Here is a 19190-nt window from a genome sequence, read left to right as displayed (position 1 = left end):
TTGCTGTTTTGGAATTAAATGTTAGAAGGTAATGAATTTTAAAACTATGTAATATTCTCTCTGAATGATATTAGTGTTGTAATTGTAGATGAGTCTCTCTCTCTCCCTACACATACATACATACATACACCTCCCCAAAAAAGTTTTGCCCTGGGATGCCATGCCTCTCCTGGGACTTGAAGCTCTACCTTCCCCCATCCCCAGAAAATTGGGGTGCACTCCAAACACCCCCATAACACCACAGCTCCCTCCCCAGGATTGGTAAGACCTACCTTGGGGCCAGTAGCAACAGGGAAGTCACAACACAATGCAGCAACAGTGAGCAGAGTTGTGTGAGAAGCAATGATGGGTCGGGGAGGTGGGACTGGGAGATGATAGACAGGTAGAGAAGACAGGAAGGGGAAGGTCTTGGCAGGGAAGAAGGAGAGGGGGGAGAACTGAGAGGAGACAGTAATCAGGGGGGAGCCAGAGAGGCCAGACAGGATCCATTTCACAGGAGGAGGAAGGACTGGACCCAGATAGAGGGTGGAGGAGGCAAACTCCGAGCATGTGGGAGGCAGGGATGGATATAAAGGGTTGAAAAGAGTGGAGGTGGAGTCGACAGGGGATTGGCAAGGGAAAGACAGGAAGTAGAGCTAGGGGATGGCTCAAGGAATGTGATTGGTCCCGGGGCAAGGAGGGGTCGAGTAACCCCTTTAAAAGTGGGACAGAAAGCTTGGGCGAGGAGGATGGTGGATCTCGCAGAGCTGGGAAACCTTTCAATCGGAGAGAAAGAGCTGGGAAGCTTCACAGCCTCTTCCATCTCAGGTGGGGCCACAGCTGATACCACAGAAGGGAACCTTCCCCACCAGACTTGTCCTTGGACACTGCCCCCTGGGCCAGGGGTGCAACAAGTAGTCAATTAAAACAATCCTAAACAAATCATCAGTCTTAATTCCTGTGACCCTTGAATGTGTTTGGTTGGAAGCAAGATGTCTTATTCAAATCAATTAAGCGTATCTCCCCCCCCCCCAAAAAAAAGTTGTATACCTCTGACCTGAAATTCTGGTGGGAGATTATCAAGCTGTGTGGTTAAGAGTATGAATCATAACTCTTAACAGTTGCACTACAGTGACACAGAGTACCTATTGTGGAACAGAGCAAGCCATAAAGAGTTTCTTGGCATGCAACAGAAGACTATAGCGAGAATAAAATAGCTTAATCTCGTGTAACATAATGCCAGTTCAAAAGCTTTACTCTTGCAGGACTTGTTCATATTGTTTGCAACGGAGTTGTTCTCTGTTAATGCATGTAGTAGCAAAAAAAGCTTGTGTTCTGTAAATGGACAGCACCTCTATTCAACCAGACGTGAGAGTTCATGAAAGGTATTTGCTGTTAAGAAATGTATGGGGCTGATCATGACTGTAGCCTCTTGATGGATGGCTGACTTTGCATGTTTAAGCTAATTAGTACGTGAAAATGAATAAAGGTTGTATCTGCTCCACAGGAGGAAAGACTACCTTACAGTGCAGAGATGATTTCCATATAGCTAACATAATTTGCATTGGCTTGGCACATGGAGAATAGTCTGAGCAATCCCTGATGGTTGATGTTTTCCTTCCGTGCACCTGCTAATGAATCTACCTCCTCCTGCGTCTCTACTTATTGTGATGAATGTGCTCCAAAAGGGCAAAGTTGCAGCTATTTCAGTACTACTGATCTCAATGGCCACATTAGCCCCATCTCAGAAATGAAGTAGGGTTTGCTCTGGTTAGTACTTATGTATGAGACCACCAAAGAAGGACAGGGTTGTTCTGCAGAGTCAGGCAATGGCGTTACAGTTCTGAATGCCTCTTGCCTTGAAAACCCTATATCAGTGGTGGTGAACCTTTGGCACTCCAGATGTTATGGACTACAATTCCCATCAGCCCCTGCCAGCATGGCCAATTGGCCATGCCGGCCACAGGAAACTGATGGGAATTATAAGTCCATGACATCTGGAAGTGCTGAAGATTCGCCTACCTGACTTCCTATATGGTCACTAAAAGTCAGATTGCAACTTCACAGTACTTTCCACCAGTGACAAAGGGAGGGGAAACTGCGCCCGGGGCATGAACTGCCCAGGCGCCCCTCCCGCCCTCGCCTCACCCTGCCCCCAAAACACCCCTGCCCTGCCCCCGACACATGATGGCAATGGCGGCACCCAGAACAAGCTGCCCTGGATGTCCTCACTGCTGCTATGCATCTGCTTTCCACCACCGCCAATCTCTTTTGAAGCTAGTTTGAGACTTCTTTCTTTGGTCTTTCAGCAGGCCTTTTTTGGTATTCTCTGTCATGATCACTGAGCCTCTATTGTCCCACCTTTATAATGCTCGATACAAAAAGGGTCTCATACAGAATTGTTGAAGGCTTCCTTTAACTGGCTGTTGTACTTTTTCCAGGCTGTGTGGCTATGGTCTGGTAGTTTTTGCTTCTAATGTTTTGCCCATATCCAGTGGGGTATCGGGTAGACTTACTGGTACGGATCCTACCACTGTTCTGCAAAGTTCGATCCCTTCCTCTTGAGACCATCTTTCATCACCTTTTCCTCCTGCAGACACCTGGAGCCACTTTTGATATGGTTGCCAAGTCCAATTTGGAACATTTCCTGGAGATTTGGAGGGGGTGGAGCCTTCAGAGGATGAGCTTACAGGAAGAGAAGAACCTAAGCAGAAGATAATGCCATAGAGCAGTGATGGCAAACCTTTTCAAGACCGAGTGCCCAAATTGCAATTCCGAACCCACTTACTTATTGCAAAGTGCTAACATGGCAATTTAACCTGAATACTGAGGTTTTAGTCCTGCGTGTACCTGCCGCTCTGCCCTTTGTTGCTCCAGCACCTCTACCCCACCCCTCTGCCCCACCTGCTCGAGCAGGGGCCAGCCTGCTCTAGCCTCCAGCAAGTCCCGCACGCACTGCTCTGTGCCTCTCTAGCATCTCCGCCTCCTCTGCCCCCCCTCAGGCATCAGCCACCTGGAGCACAGGCACCAGGCCTGCCAGCCGAGTCTTCCCTGCTTGCTGCAGAGCGTTGTGCCCAGTGGCCCAGGCCAGCCTAGAAGTGTGTGTGGGTGATTTTCCACACCCCTGCACATGATGAACTCTGTGCACGTGTGCCCATAGAGAGGGCTCTGAGTGCCACCTCTGGCACTCGTGCCATAGGTTCGCCATCACTGCCATAGAGGCTGCCCTCTAGAGCAGTCATTTTCTCCAGGGAATTGAATTCTGTCATTGCGAGATCAGTTGTAATTCCCGGACATCTAGCCCCATTTGGATGCTGGCAACCCTACCTTTGGACCCTGCTTTAAAAGTAGCTCCACACTGTTTTTCTCTTTCCTGGAATAAAATGTTGGAATTTCACATCAACTAATAATGTATATTGGTCATGCTTAGTAATTTATAAAATAATATTGCATTGCTGAGCAACAGAATAGAATAGAATAGAATAGAATAGAATAGAATCTTTATTGGCCAAGTGTGATTGGACACACAAGGAATTTGTCTCTGGTGCATATGCTCTCAGTGTACATAAAAGAAAAATACATTTGTCAAGAATCATGGAATTACAACACTTAATAATGAAGTTGTCACTTATAGAGTCTAGTAAGCAATCAGAGCAATCAATAAGTAGCAGAGAGCCATAAAATGTAAAATCATAAAATAAAATGAATTAAAATGAAATGTCAGCACAGGCTATAGTCATACAGTCATAAGTTGGAGGAGATGGGTAATAAGAATGATGAAAAAAAAATGTAGTGCAGTAATTAGATGATATGTATAGAATAAATAGTGTAACATTATCGAGGAAATTATTTGTTTAACAGAGTGATGGCATTCGGGAAAAAACTGTTCTTATGTCTAGTTGTCTTGGTGTGCAGTGCTCTGTAAGCGACGTTTAGAGGTAAGAGTTAGAAACATTGGTTGCCTATGACTTCAGGATCGCGGCGAAAGGGTCAGTAAATATTTTCACAGCCCTTTTTTTGACCCGTGCAGTATACAGGTCCTCAATATGGAAGAGCAGGTTAGCAGCAATTGTTTTCCTGCAGTTCTAATTATTCTCTGAAGTCTGTGTCGATCTTGTTGGGTTGCAGAACCAAACCACACAGTTATAGAGGTGCAGAATGACAGAACTCAATGATTTCCTCTGTAGAACTGTATCAGCAGCTCCTTGAGCAGTTTTGAGCTTCCTGAGTTGGTGCAGAAAGAACATTCTTTGTTGTGTGCTTGCTTTTGATGACATTTTTGATGTTAAGGTGACCATTTTTTAGGTCATGAGATCTGATCGAGCCTTGATATTTAAAGGCCTCTACTGTTGATACTGTGTTATCTAGTATTGTGAAAGGTGGTAGGATGGGAGGGGTTCTCCTGAAATCGACCACCATTTCTACGGTTTTAAGTGTGTTCAGTTCTAGATTGTTCCAGTGGCACCACGAGGCTAGTTGTTCAACCTCCCGTCTGTATGCGGTTTCATCGTTGTCTCGAATGAGACCAATCACTGTTGTATCATCTGCAAACTTCAGTATTTTAACAGATGGATCGTTTGAGATGCAGTCATTGGTATACAGAGAGAAGAGAAGTGGTGAAAGTACACAGCCTTGGGGGGCCCCTGTGCTCATTTTCCTTGGTTATTCTGCCCGTAATTTACGGAGGCAACCCTCAATTTACTGTGGAGCATCTGCTCCCATCTTGCCCTAATCCTCTTTCCTCCTCTTATTGTGGTCTCACAACCATCTGCAAGAAGGTCATAAACCACTCCCCAGATGTGAACAGCTAGATCATTGTAATCTTCTCTTGGAACTCTGAGGCAAAAAATGATATTGAGATGGGGACGTGTACTGAAGCACAAATCTCCTTTCCTCCTAAGCACAGACTGATGTTTACTGGGTAAATACAAGAGAGCATCTGTATTGCAGACACAGACATGGAGTTCCACTCTTTGCAACAACTTCCACTTTTCCTCTTTCAGTGGTTATGGGCTTTTCTAGACAAAAATACCTGCAGAGTTTGTTCTTCCTTAAAGCCAGTATAGTGCTGGTATTGGTGAAGCAGTTGATTATATTCTCAAATCACATGGGCCTTCTTCAGTTGTTGGATCAGTCAGTTGTATTCCAGTACCACATGCATCTTCCATGTGTGGAAATAAACAACTCCTGTCCCGTGTTCTGAAGGGAAATTGTGCTGCTGTTTTTCCTTGTTTGCAAGCAGCAAGCCTTTTCATTTGTTTAACCCAATGGGCGGTATCCTACCAGAGCACTGAGGAAGTTCCTTTAGTCTAAGAAGCATTTATCCAGCAGGTAGATCTTCAGTTGGGAGATCAGACACTGACATTTCAACAGAGCCTCCAGTTTTGTTGGGTGGGATGATAGGACACAGACCAATAGTTTTTAGACAAAGTACAGAAGAAAATTAAGGTATTTTGGAGGCTGTAGCTTGAAAGGTATGCTAAAACAAACTCGGGCTTCTATTATTGTCTGAGTGATACTGTAAGGAATAGAAGCCAGTTCTTTCAGAATATTTCAGGAGTATGGAGCTCGGCACCAGAGCTATGACATCTCTTGAGTTCTCGGTTAGTTATTTCCCCCAAAGCAGCTAATTATACGTTTCTTTTGCAGGCAGCCACTGGGAAAAGTTTTGGAAACAAGGATTTTCGTGCTGCTTTGGAAAACGGAGTCCTACTTTGCAAGTAAGTAATTTGGAAAATCTGGAATTTCTTTCAGGCTAAAATGTATGGTGCGTGCTTGGTCCAGAAATTCAATATCAATACTGTAAGCCGATCTCTCAGTACTATCTCTGTCTTGGGCCAAGTGTAATACTTTCTGTTATAGCTTCTGTAACAGTGGCATAGTGAGAGCAGCAGTGGCGTGGTGGTTAGCAGCAGGTGCACTCTAATCTGGAGGAACTGGGTTTGATTCCCCGCTCTGCCACTTGAGCTGTGGAGGCTTAACTGGGGAATTCAGATTAGCCTGTGCACTCCAACACGCACCAGCTGGGTGACCTTGGGCTAGTCACAGTTCTTCTGAGCTCTCTCAGCCCCACTTACCTTACAGGGTGTTTGTTGTAGGAGGGGAGGGAAAGGAGATTGTCAGCCCCTTTGAGTCTCCTACAGGAGAGAAAGAGGGGATATAAATCCAACTCCTCCTTCTTCTAAAATGGCTTTGGTGGTTGGTAGTGGGATTTTTCCGCTGCCACTTGCTGTGCAGCCAAGAGCTCTATTGGAGGCAGTGCAGCAACGTCTTCCCCATGCCATTTTGGCCATCACATATTTCCTCCCCAGTCTGGATTGGGCCTGAATTTGCAAAATTACATAGTGGGATCCTACTTCAGAGCAAGCTGTACATAGGATCCTACTTCAGAGCAAGCTGTACATAGACCGCTGCCCTTAATGCTTTATGAGCAGGTAGTGGCAGCAGCGAAGGGAGCACACCGACGACTGTTGTAACTACAAATAAACCGAGCTTGTGCAAAAGAAACTGGAGTACTTCATCCTGGTTTTTACTCGATTCCATGACAGCCGTGCGAAACGAGAAACCGGGATAAAATTGACGTGATATGGATGTTCCCGGGTCTACCCTGGTGTAATTATGCCGTGTGGAAAACGCCTCAGATTTTCAAAGATGAGGTCTAGCAATTCCTCAGCCCCTATTTTCTTCCTTTTTCTATCTGCCCCAGTGGCTCCTTGTCTCCCTGTAGTGCTGAAATGCATAAATGTCCCTGTTGCCATCTGCGAAAGGGTGAGGATTTCTCCGTTGAGTCTCTCCCTTCTCTTGGGGTTCTCTGGTGCTGTAATCTTTCTGTCTGTAATTTTTTGCAAAGTTACTTGGGGGTGGGTAAGTTTGCACAAACATGTAGAAGGAAAAAAAGATATTCAGGTTTCTTATCAGGCAGGACTAAGCATATCCTTATAAATAACTCAACAGCCCTATTATGCCTTGCTTATTTGGGCAAGGTGTGTCTGTGGGAGTCCTCAGTGTTCCCAGCAGTGAAATGTTCCTTTATGTTTGAGAATGCTTAAAAAATTGACACTTCTCTGTGTTAAATCTGGGCAGCAAGTTCTTTACTAAACACTTATCTGCAAATCAGTGTTTTCCACCATCTTTGTCATTGAGGGCACTGTGTATAATGGTTTGTTAGAACAGGGAGACTGGAATCAATCTGAAAAATGTACTGGTGATCTTTGCACAAATGCACCTCATAGAGTTGTTAGTGTAACGGGGGAGGTGCTTACTGTAGGAAAAGGAGATAAAACAAAACAAATTATAATGTTATTAACTACAATAGCATCTTGTAGTTGGGACAGTGCAGTTTTTGCAGTTTTGGGGACTACACGTTGGCGTAGAATTCTTTTCTAGATCAATAATACTTGAGCAGTTTTGGATCTGGTAGGCTGGGAAGTGTTCTGAACAAATAAACAGTCCTCCGATTTGTGTCGTGAGAGAAGATTTCAAAAGCTTTCATAACTGTAGAAACGTGGGTAGTGTTTTTCCTTCGAGCTGAAAAAAATGCCTAACAGGTGATTTAGAAATGCTTGGCTTTAATTGTCTTGTCATGCATTTGGCAATAAGATGAGGATTTGTGACATTTGGCAGATGGGAGTGCTCTTCTGAAGCAGCCATTCACTAATGAGCACCCACTGGCGAGTTATGTACGCCCTGACTTGGATGATCGCCTTTAAAAAAAAGGAAAGCTTTCTGAGAATGCCATTCTACGTTGCTCTAACTTGTTTTGTTCTTTGGCTACACTTTATAGATGGCTCACGTCAAATTGGGGGTGGGAAATGCTGGAACCACTGAGAGGGCCAGGAAAATGAACAGGGATGTGGTTTCCCTGTTAACTGTCCTGGCAAAGATGAGGTCTGTTTCTATCCCAGGTAGCCACCACTTCACTCAGGATTTGAGTGTCAGTGACTGGGCATTAATTGTGTAGGCAGGGCTCATTCTCTTTAGGACGGTATCTCATAACTTCTTTCAACTCAGCTTGGGCTACTTATCCCTCAGGTATTTAGCTCCTCCCAACTCTACTCCATCAATGTGCCCCAGCTAGGAAAGTGTCAACTTTGATGTGGTAGGAGTCAGCGTGGTATAGCGGTTAAGAGTAGTGGATTCTAATTTGGAGAACCAGGTTTGATTCCCCACTCCTCCACATGAGCTAGATTTGTTTCCACACTCCTACACATAAAGCCTGAGGGGTGACCTTGGGCTAGTTACAGTTCTCTCAGCCCCATCTACCTCACAAAGTGTCTGTTGTGGGGAAAGGAGGAGAAAGGAGCCCCTGTGGACTCCTTCTAGGAGAGAAAGGGGGGATATAAAGCCAAACACTTCTTTTTCTTCCTCTCTATCAGGCCTCTATTGTCCACTTTATCAGGGCTCACTGCGAATCATCCCTACAATTAGGACTAGACTCTTGCCCTTTGTGCATTCACAGTTTTTGGCACAACTGTGTGCTTCACAGTGGACTCTCCCCAGTTTCCTCATTTACATACAAAAGAGGTATCCCACTGCTTCTCCTATCCACCATTTTGCTGGCCCCTGAGGAGAATGCTTACTGGTTTGAGTGGTTGTTTGCTGCCTGTTTATGATTTTGTTTTTGCTTTAAGAAGGTCATTTTTTTGATCTCTCACTCCTTGGAAGGAGCCCTGTTGACCCCTGGACATGCTGGTGGAACTGCTCCTGCGTGGGTGGGGAGGAGGGGAGGCAAAACACACACCACTCTGCTCTGCTTTCCCTGTGCAGACAGGGAAAAAATTGTGCTTTGTCCACTCATGGAAGCCACAGAGCTTCTCTGACCTGTGGTGCAGAAAATTCTGAAGAGGGAGAAAAACATGCACAATTGAGAATCTGACCTAAAGATAATATATGCTTGACCTGAAGAGACCAGGTGTGCACAAAAGGCCTCTGTTCCGGTAGCATCTTGAGGCTGAATTGAGCCAACTGAGGCATGCCAAAAGCATACCATAGTTGATGGTATCAAAGTCAAATACCTTTAATGGCATATAAATAAACAAAAACATAACATCACAGCATTCCCATTAACACACGTTAGAACGACTTACTTCCAACACCCCATAGCAATGACTGTTTAGAAGAGATATAACCTTCAGTTTGTCAATTGTCCCTTCCTTTCACGCAAGAAGGGGGTTATATACTTTTCCCTATCTTAAACATAGAAGGGATAGCATAACAACATGTGGGTTACAGATGATGGTATCAAAAGCTGGTAGAGCTTTGGGAGTAGCACCAGGTGCCCCTCCCCTGTCTGCCAGTGCAGAGAGAGGGAGAGGGAGGGGGGCCACCAAGGAAAATGCCTTGAAAACCCCACCAAGGGTCACCATAAGTCAGGTGTAACTGGACGGGACTTTCTACCTCCAAGACTCTCTGGAGCTGGACTGTCGCCATCAGCTGCTCCAGCAATTTGCCCCAACAAAAGTTGTTAGAAATGGGTTGACAATGGGAAGTATATCTTCTTTCTGATTGAGAAATTCCCAACATCAGAAACCTATGTAATGAACTGTTCATCTGTAATTTGATGCTTTGTGTTGAATCTCTGAGTTAAGCACACGGCCCACCGTTGGAATATTTTTTCTGTTGCTTGAAATGCAGACATGGACACGCACGCATAGGCATCCAAACGTATTAGGCAGACATCAGGCTCAAGCTCAGCTTTACACCTATCAGAAATGGCTCAAATAACGTAAGCAAGAATTGTGCGCAACAGTTATTAATGTTAGTCATCTGTGAATTTAGCCCTAGAGTGAAATTACACTACAAAGCAGGATTAACTCTCATCCTTTTTTGTAGCCTAATTAACAAGATCAAGCCTGGCATCATTAAAAAGATTAATCATCTGTCAACGCCAATAGCTGGCCTGGTGAGTAATGAAATGCACTTTTTGTATTGTCAGCGTTGCTATCTGGATTTTCTTGATTTTTGCCTCCAAATAAATAACATGTTAGCATTGGCTTCTTAAAGTAAACAATGATGTCGACTTAGGCTTTTCACGGCATTGATGTCATTCAGCATAGCACTGGAATTATTAGATTTTAACATGCTTTTTACAGCCTGGTGCTCTGGGTAGGATGCAGCATTCTATATATCTTGCCCACCTCCTGCAGTCCTTTCCAAGCCAAGAAAAGTTGAATATTGGGATTATGGGACCCACGTGGACTGAAAGCCACGTGGCATTGATAGGAACAGAAATCCCCCTCTTAGAACTGTGGGAACTGCTCTGATGGAAAATGAAGGACCATTCCATTCTCATTTCTATCCCCTCCCTACCACAGCCTCCCAATCCCTGTGGCTATTAATCTATACAATCCTGCAACTTTTCCAGTATCAGAGAGGATTTGCTGTACAGAAAATGTAACCACCTGTGCGTTATGTTGATAGATCTGTGGATCTGACCCTCTTAGGCTATTTGAATTAGATTTTAAAAATTTCTCTTATTAGAAATCCCACTAAAGAAAATATTAATCTTGTCATAATTGCTAAGTCTAGAGATACTTCTTAAGAACATAAGAACATAAGAACAAGCCAGCTGGATCAGACCAAAGTCCATCTAGTCCAGCTCTCTGCTACTCGCAGTGGCCCACCAGGTGCCTTTGGGAGCTCACATGTAGGATGTGAAAGCAATGGCCTTCTGCGGCTGTTGCTCCCAATCACCTGGTCTGTTAAGGCATTTGCAATCTCAGATCAAGGAGGATCAAGATCGGTAGCCATAAATCGACTTCTCCTCCATAAATCTGTCCAAGCCCCTTTTAAAGCTATCCAGGTTAGTGGCCATCACCACCTCCTGTGGCAGCATATTCCAAACACCAATCACACGTTGCGTGAAGAAGTGTTTCCTTTTATTAGTCCTAATTCTTCCCCCCAGCATTTTCAATGAATGCCCCCTGGTTCTAGTATTGTGAGAAAGAGAGAAAAATTTATCTCTGTCAACATTTTCTACCCCATGCATAATTTTGTAGACTTCAATCATATCCCCCCTCAGCCGCCTCCTCTCCAAACTAAAGAATCCCAAACGCTGCAGCCTCTCCTCATAGGGAAGGTGCTCCAGTCCCTCAATCATCCTTGTTGCCCTTCTCTGCACTTTTTCTATCTCCTCATTATCCTTTTTGAGATGCGGCGACCAGAACTGGACACAGTACTCCAAGTGCGGTCGCACCACTGCTTTATATAAGGGCATGACAATCTTTGCAGTTTTATTCTCAATTCCTTTCCTAATTATCCCCAGCATAGAGTTTGCCTTTTTTACAGCTGCCATGCATTGAGTTGACATTCCCATGGAACTATCAACTAAGACGCCTAAATCCCTTTCCTGGTCTGTGACTGATAGCACTGACCCCTGTAGCGTGTATGTGAAGTTTGGATTTTTTGCCCCTATGTGCATCACTTTACATTTTGATACATTGAACTGCATTTGCCATTTCTGAGCCCACTCACCTAATTTATCAAGGTCCTTGCCTCCAAATAGAAGAATGTGGCCTGATTTTGAGGAATTTTTCCATTGTGTAGGGCAGATGCTATATTTTTAATAACTGCTAAGGAATGATCTTAAGTAGGTGTACTCAAGAGTAAGTCCTATGTTATCTAATGGGGTTTACCCTTACAAAGATGTTTTAGGATTGCTCTGTTAATCTACTTACCTGCCTTGGAAAGCTGAGATTTAGACACAGTTTATACACTCTTCTGATACATCTAAGTAAACATCTGTGGTTTCAGCTGCTTGGTTGGTGTTCTTCTTGAATATCTTAAACTGAGGGGTAGACATATACAGAAAGGGAGGGCACTGGTGCCATTTGACCTGGAAAGGCAGGGGGAATAGAGAGCAGTTTTCCTGTGTCTTGAATGGTGAGAATAAAGCAATGGGAAGACTTAATGTACTTGGCTTTTCACCCTTTGCTCCATTCAGAATGTCTCAATTAAAGTTTAATTGGACAGTCTGTTTGGGTGTGTGATATTGATTCCCTAGAAGCTGTGATGTTCATTCCTTAGAAGCTGTGATAAGTCTAAGGAAAATAATATATAAAAACTCCATTGCATATAAAGCGACTTCAAAGCTAGGAGCATACAGAGGCAGAAAAAAAAACTTACTGTGAGGGGTTAATTCCTCACAGAGCCTGGTTGGAGTTTAGAACTTAATCAGAATTGCTGACAGGAATATAGGTTGACACTCTTTGAATTGGAGGGTTCAGACATGTTTGTGTATAGACCTGTAGTGTTAGCAAGAAAAGAGTTTTTGGAAAAAAGGACCCTACTCTAGCCAGAGAGTGGAATAAACTAGGAAAAGAAGAATTCCTAGCCCAGGTTGTAAAATCAGAGCTCGTTCATTCCCTGAAGTGTGTATGTAGAATAGGGAACTGGTTGAGTGACAGAGATGGCGTCAGAGAAAGATCAATCTCTAGTGAAGAGGGGAATTTAAACTTCATTTGGGAGAAGAATTCCTGCCCCTAGTTCTGAGGTAGATTTACTTCAAAAGCTCTGAAATAATCCTACAGTTTGGGGAAGTCTGAAGGGAAAAGTGAGCTGGGTGAATACTATATTTTTCCTACAGTTTGGCCACCAGTGTTTACACATGAACCTCTGACTGTAAGTCTGAGTGAAAGATGTATAACAACAAGAAAGTCTATCTTATTTCAAAGAATTTAGAAAATATAACAAACTCAAACATCTGAGCTGTACTATTGAGCTGTACATCTTAATAATTGTATTTAAGACTGTTCTTTCACTCTCAACAAATTACTTCCCTCCCTTATCACATTCCTCTGAGGAGGTTAATGCAATTCCAATGTTTTGAAAAACTTTTATCGTGATAATCTCTGAAATCGCAGGAGAGAAAAAGAGGGGAATCACCTCAGTTTCTTAAACTGGTTCTGTTTTACATTTACTTTAGCGAGGTACAGGATGGGAAAATTGAACAGCCCCCCTCAAAGGTTATATATAGGAAAGCTGACCAGAAGAAGATAAATTACAGAAGATAATTGGAGCCTATGGAATTGTTGTAAGTGCCATTTGTCACAAAGTACATAGGGATGTTAATAGATTTGGAAGTTTTGGAGAAGATTGGTTGTTTTTGTACTTGGTTGTTTTTGAACTGAGCAGAAGGGCAGTGTTCCAGTCAGCGAATTCCATCTGTATAATACCTTTTGCATAGAACATTCCAAGAATGTTGGGCAGTGTGTGTTTTGAAGTAAGCATTTCCATAAGAAAAACAAAAGTTGTTTGCTTCATTCAGAGATTGTGGTCCTATATTCTGACTAAAGAATATACCTGTTCATGCAAAATAAGAGATTCCTGAACAGTTGCAGAGGATGAATATTTTTCTTTGCCCTACAATTGCCATGGTTGTATGTTCACGTATTTAACATATACTTTTGGCATCTTATGAGTTTACATTGGAATATTTGGTACGTAGAGGAATTCGGGGTTGGTGGGAATTGAACATCAGGTGCATGTATCTCTCTCTCTATTTTCATAATGCCTGGGCCATGAAAATTATATATCTATGAGTTCAATCTATATACCCCCCAGATTCACATACATAAAGGAAGTGAGACTGCAGCTGGTAAAGATTATGATATCTTGCACAATGACATCTCATTTATCTGACACTTGGGGTGTGTAAGAATAGGACCAGTCTAGACATAGGAGAACCTTCTGCACAGATGCATGTTAGTGATGCCTAGGTGTTACATTCTTAGCACAAGTGTTGAAGCTAAAGGTCTGCAGACAGGTGGAGTATGGGAACTCAAAGAGCAGCTGAGCTTATGCCTGAGACAGGCATTGCTCAGAGAAAGATGAGAATGAACTGTTTTAGAAGACTAGGTGGGAACGCCTTACACTGAAGTCATCTGATGTTTTATGGACTAGCCACACTACCTCATTGGCCTTCTGAACTGGTAACAGAGAGCAATCCACTGCCTTTAACTGGCAAAAGGGCCAAACTGTTAGAAGTACAGTATGAAGTTTGGAGACTATTGGTGCATTACACATCGGAACATCTTTGTCCATAAAGGGGTGGCTAAATTGTTCTTAAACTGTCTCCAAAAGCTGGAATTGTTCTGCATTAACATATTTAAGCCACAATCCCAGAGGGTAATGGGGACATTTTGATTTTATAAATCCTTCAGTGTCTAATGCAAGGGTCTCCAACATATTTGAGCCTGCAGGCACCTTTAGAATTTTGGCACAGGGTGGTGGAATCAGGCACAAAATAGCTGCCATAGGAGTGGGAGAAAACCACAAAATGTCAGAGTGTATGCTTCAATAAAGCATCCCACAGCTTTCTGGAGAGGAGACGTCTGAGGGGGGATATGATTGAAGTCTATAAAATTATTCATGGGATAGAAAATGTTGACAGAGAGAAATTTCTCTCTCTTTCTCACAATACTAGAACCAGGGGGCATACATTGAAAATGCTGGTGGGGGGGGGGGGGAAGAATTAGGACTAGTAAAAGGAAACACTTCTTCACGCAATGTGTGATTGGTGTTTGGAATATGCTGCCACAGGAGGTGGTGATGGCCACTAACCTGGATAGCTTTAAAAGGGGCTTGGATAGATTTATGGAGGAGAAGTCGATCTCTGGCTACCAATCTTGATCCTCTTTGATCTGAGATTGCAAATGCCTTAGCAGACCAGGTGCTTGGGAGCAACATCCGCAGAAGGCCACTGCTTTCACCTCCTGCATGTGAGCTCCCAAAGGCACCTGGTGGGCCACTGCGAGTAGCAGAATGCTGGACTAGATGGACTGGTCTGATCCAGCTGGCTTGTTCTTATGTTCTTATATATGTTATGTTAGGTACCAAAGCAGAGTACTCAGAAGAGTAAATTCCCCCCCCTCTCTCTCTCACCCTCTGTGTGTGTGTGTGTGTGTGTGTGTGTGTAAAGCTTAATATATAGAAGAATGTCGAATGTGTTACGATGCATGTGTTAAATAAAGGGAGACTGTGTGAATTGTGATCTCCTTTCTGAAGATACATGATTTCCTATACAGTGGAATGGAGATAGATCTGTTTTGAATTTTAAACATGTGAATCTGCCTTAGGCTGAGCCAGACAGCTTGTCTGTCAAGGTCAATATTGATTATTCTGATTAGTAACTAACAACTCATCAGGAACTCAGGTGGAGATCTTTCTCACCTCTTATTAGTTGATTTGTTTAACTGGATGTGCCAGGGATTTAACTTTGGGCCTTGACATAAAGGTCCTAAGGCAGGAGTTCCCAACATGGTGCACCTTGGCACCATAGTATCTGCTGATAACTTACCCAAGTGGGTATGGCCAGGTGAGGCTGTTACCTGGCAGGGCATATTACTGGCCATTGGAAATCAGAGTTAAAAAACATTGGCCCTTTCCAATCAAGTCACCTAAAACTTTTGCAGAACGTTTGCAAAACATTTTTGATTCCTCCCACCCTATTTGTTTGCACTCACCCCGTTGAAATATTTCATGACTGCTGTGAGGGTTTTTTCCTCTCTTTTTTGGTTATTTGACGAATTGTTGCTTTGAGGATTCGATGCATTGATTCTCTGTTGTTGTGTGTGATCGATACTTTGAAGATTTAACCAAAAAATAAACACAAACAAACATAGAACTAACAAAAATAAAGAGACGAGGGGGAACAGAGTAAGCTCAGGGAAACAATAAAATGGTGCTGAGGGGAAAGTTCAGGGATGGCACTGAGGTGTGGAAATCGCAGCGGGAGAACTGAAATGTTGCATATTTGACCACACAGCAGGGGAAAATATTCTGAAAGCATTTCAGGGAGAATAATCGTTGTAAAAGGGGTTTCATATAAAACGTTTTCAGGGAGAAAATGATGCGGAACTCCATTGAGGAAACGGTTTATTTCCTGCATGAAAATGTTTTTAAATGTTCGTGTGGAAAGGGCCGTTATTTCAGTGGCAGATGCCACCATGGTGTTAGATATATTCTCTCCCACTCCTCTTTCCCTGTGTATTTTAAAAAATACTGTTCTTTTCCCTTGTGCTTGGACTTCTTCTGTATGGCTGGCTTTGCTTCCTGAAGCAGCCATTTTGTGCTTGGGCCAACTGCTCTGGGTCAGAATTCCAAAAGTGCTCACAGACTCGAAAAGGCCAGAGACTTCTTCTCTAAGGGATATTTATAAAAGGTCCTGAGACAAGCTCCTGAGGTAGAACATGGTGGTTGTAGCAGGCTGGGCCTTGTTTGCACAAGTAGGTGCAGAAACAAACTACAGATGTGGTATGTTGGGAGTTACCCAGTGGAAGGAAAATGTAAGCATATGCCCCTGTGCTTAGGGCTCAGTACTATATATGTATGCAGAATGTATGTGTCAAATCTGTGTATATGCATATTCAAGAAGAAGAAGTCTGGATTTATACCTGCCGTTCTCTCATGTAAGAGGTTTCAAAGCAGCTTACAAACTCCTTCACTTCCTCTCCCCAAAATAGGTGAGGTAGGTGGGGCTGAGAGAGTTCAGAGAGAACAGTGACTGACCCAAGGTCACCCAGCAGGCTTCATGTGAAGGAGCAGGGAATCAAACCTGGTTCTCCAGATTAGAGTCCACCTCTCTTCACCACTACATAACAACTGGGCAGCCAAGCCTTCAAATGGGAACATACCCTTTTCCTGTGTGATTTGACTGGCAGCATGCTCACACTTTTCTCTGTTGCTCCAGTCTTGCATCTGCTTGGTAGTGTGGGTGTGTCCTGGGCAGCCGTTCATGGTGGAGCCACGGGTGTCATTTATGGACTTGTTTGCAGACTATTAAGTAGAGCAAAGCAGGTAAGGTGATCAAAGGTCACAGATGCCGTATAAAGCACGCATACTTTTCTCTCGCCATAGAGCAGGTAAAGATTATACCTTGCTACATTTGCTTGTCTTTATATTGGCAGCAGCAACCAGAGTCCTGAGAAGCCCTGTTATATAAACTAGTTAAGCCAGAACAAAAGGGTTTTTTTTTAATTAAGAAGAGCGTTTTGGTGTGTCTCACCTTCATGCTTGGCAGTCTTTGATGAATGTACTCCTGAGTCAAGCTTCACAATGTGCAGTCAGCCCTGACTGATGGTGGGCAGATGTGGCCTGTTCGAGATTGGCCAAACCCTTTATACTTCCTGGGAGCTGCCATGCCTGCACAGGGTGAGGTGTTGTTGAGGTTGTATTTCTTCTCTAACTGTGGTTTCATGAGTAAATATCTGTACTGTCACTTCTAATTGTCAAAATTCTCCTCTGTTCATACTCCATTGCACAAATGCAAAATCTCAAAGGCTATGGTGGATAAGGTCTCACGCTGCCCTCCTTCAAGTTGCTTATATTTAAGTGATGGGTACAGATAGACTAGACCTGGGGTCTCACAAGTGGTACCTATGGGTGTCATGGTACCTGCTGACACTTTTCCTGGCACCCGCCAAGGTGGAGCTTTTGCCCAGTAATGATTCTGATTGGCCATTGAAGGTTTGATTGGTTGTGCAGATATTTAAACATGGCTTTAAAGAGATAGAAGAAGAAGAGTTTGGATTTATGCCAGTGACGAAGGGAGGGAAAACTCCACCCTGCTCCATCCCTGAAACGCCCTGACATGCCCCGACATGTGACAGCAATGGTGGTGCCCAGCACAAGCCGACCTGGACATTCACCAGATAAGCCTTTGGCAGTAGCTACCACTATGGCACAAGGATCTTCACAGTGTGACTGAAAGTAAGCTGCACCAGTCCTTTTGTTACCACCACCACCACCACCACTAATAATAATTATAATTATAATAATAATAATAATAATAACAACAATACATATAAATTAACAATACAGACAAAAAGAAACTGGAATCAAATTGTAGTTATAGTTAATTCCAGAAACTAAGAGAGAAAATGAAATTATACATATAATATTATTTCAAAGTTGTTTATTTTTTAAAATTACCAGTATTGGCTATTTTGGATCTAATAAGCAAAAAAAAGAAAAGAAAAGAAAAAAGGATAAATGATTTCTGGTGCATTCTGCACAGCACAAATAAGATGTCCTAAGCGCACCAAAAAGGTGTCTTGGGGAGAGGGTGTGCTCAGATTCCCCCCCCCCCCAGATGTCCTCAGGAGACCAGGTTTATCCAGTGCTTCGTTATGGGAGGTAGACCAGTCCTCCTAGTGGATGTGATTTTCTTATCTGTATCATTGTAGCTACGAATACAGCTCCCTCTGAACAAACAAAAAAAGGGAATACGTGTGTGGGTTGCCAGGGAAAACAAACTTTATTCATGAACATTTTACAAAGAAATAACAATCAGATGAGCTGTACGCAGAGGATACATCAATAGGAAACAAACATGCAGCAAATGGCGGCAGCTGGGAGACTCTCAAGCGGCAGAAAATGGCAGGCACAAGTTGCTGTGAAAATGGAAGTTAGTTCTGTAATGGGGGAAGGGGGGGTGGAAGGCGGGAAAAATAAAAAAAAATGTCCGTTGTGCAGACAACAAAGACAAGAGGAGGTCTTTTTAAGGCATCCTAAGGATGTTTTATTCATGCTGTGCAGTAGGGAAAAAAATCAAGACGGTTCTTTCAGACATCCTCAGGACATCTTACTTGTGCTGTACAGAATGGACCACTGTTATAACTTTTTCTCACTGTTATAAGTTTCTCGAATTTTTCTCACTGAGTAAAACAAAACATCAGAAATTTCTTATTGATGTATTATTTTTATAATGTAATTAGTCATGTGTCAATTTCTCTTTGAACTTTTCAGTCTAATGTATTACGTAACATAAAGGTTATTGATAATGTATATACATCATTTCAGCAGTATCTTCCCTTTAAAAAAATGATATAAAAGGTACATGCTCCATTGAAATTCTTTTATTGGTCGCTTATTCACAACGTGTGTCAGTTGTGCCATTGTTCAGCCTCCCAATTCTCACAGCTTGGATATTCTTCTGCCACGTCTTCAAAAATGGCAGCAGCCAGCGATTGACTTGGAAGGGCTGTGAAAAAATCACACAGCAAAAATCACACACACAGCAAAAATCACACAGCAAAAATGGAAATCATGCAAGACTAAATCACGCACCTAAGAAAGGAACACTTTTGTGCGTGAAAAGTTTGTCACACGCATTTAACATACGGCTAACGTCACGGCCACGTGGGTGGCCCAGTTTGAAATGTCTCACCCAAATCTTTAGTTGAGTGAATTGGTCTGAGGTGCAGCTTGGTGGT

General features: G+C 43.2%; 1 protein-coding gene across 8 annotated transcripts in view; it reads left to right on the top strand.

The window, feature by feature from the left end:
* The window catches only part of LMO7 (LIM domain 7), a 199779-nt gene that overhangs the window by 66638 nt on the left and 113951 nt on the right, over nucleotides 1-19190 (top strand). For all 8 annotated transcript variants that reach the window (XM_048492310.1, XM_048492318.1, XM_048492319.1 and 5 more), the window contains 2 exons: nucleotides 5629-5699; nucleotides 9811-9880. In XM_048492310.1, the coding sequence (XP_048348267.1) occupies nucleotides 5629-5699; nucleotides 9811-9880 (141 nt within the window). The remainder of the gene's footprint in view (nucleotides 1-5628; nucleotides 5700-9810; nucleotides 9881-19190) is intronic.

Source organism: Sphaerodactylus townsendi, linkage group LG04 (genome assembly GCF_021028975.2).
Source record: "Sphaerodactylus townsendi isolate TG3544 linkage group LG04, MPM_Stown_v2.3, whole genome shotgun sequence".
In the NCBI taxonomy this organism is placed as follows: domain Eukaryota; kingdom Metazoa; phylum Chordata; class Lepidosauria; order Squamata; family Sphaerodactylidae; genus Sphaerodactylus; species Sphaerodactylus townsendi.
Note: the sequence above shows the minus strand (reverse complement) of the source record. Positions and strands in the feature narration are given on the sequence as shown.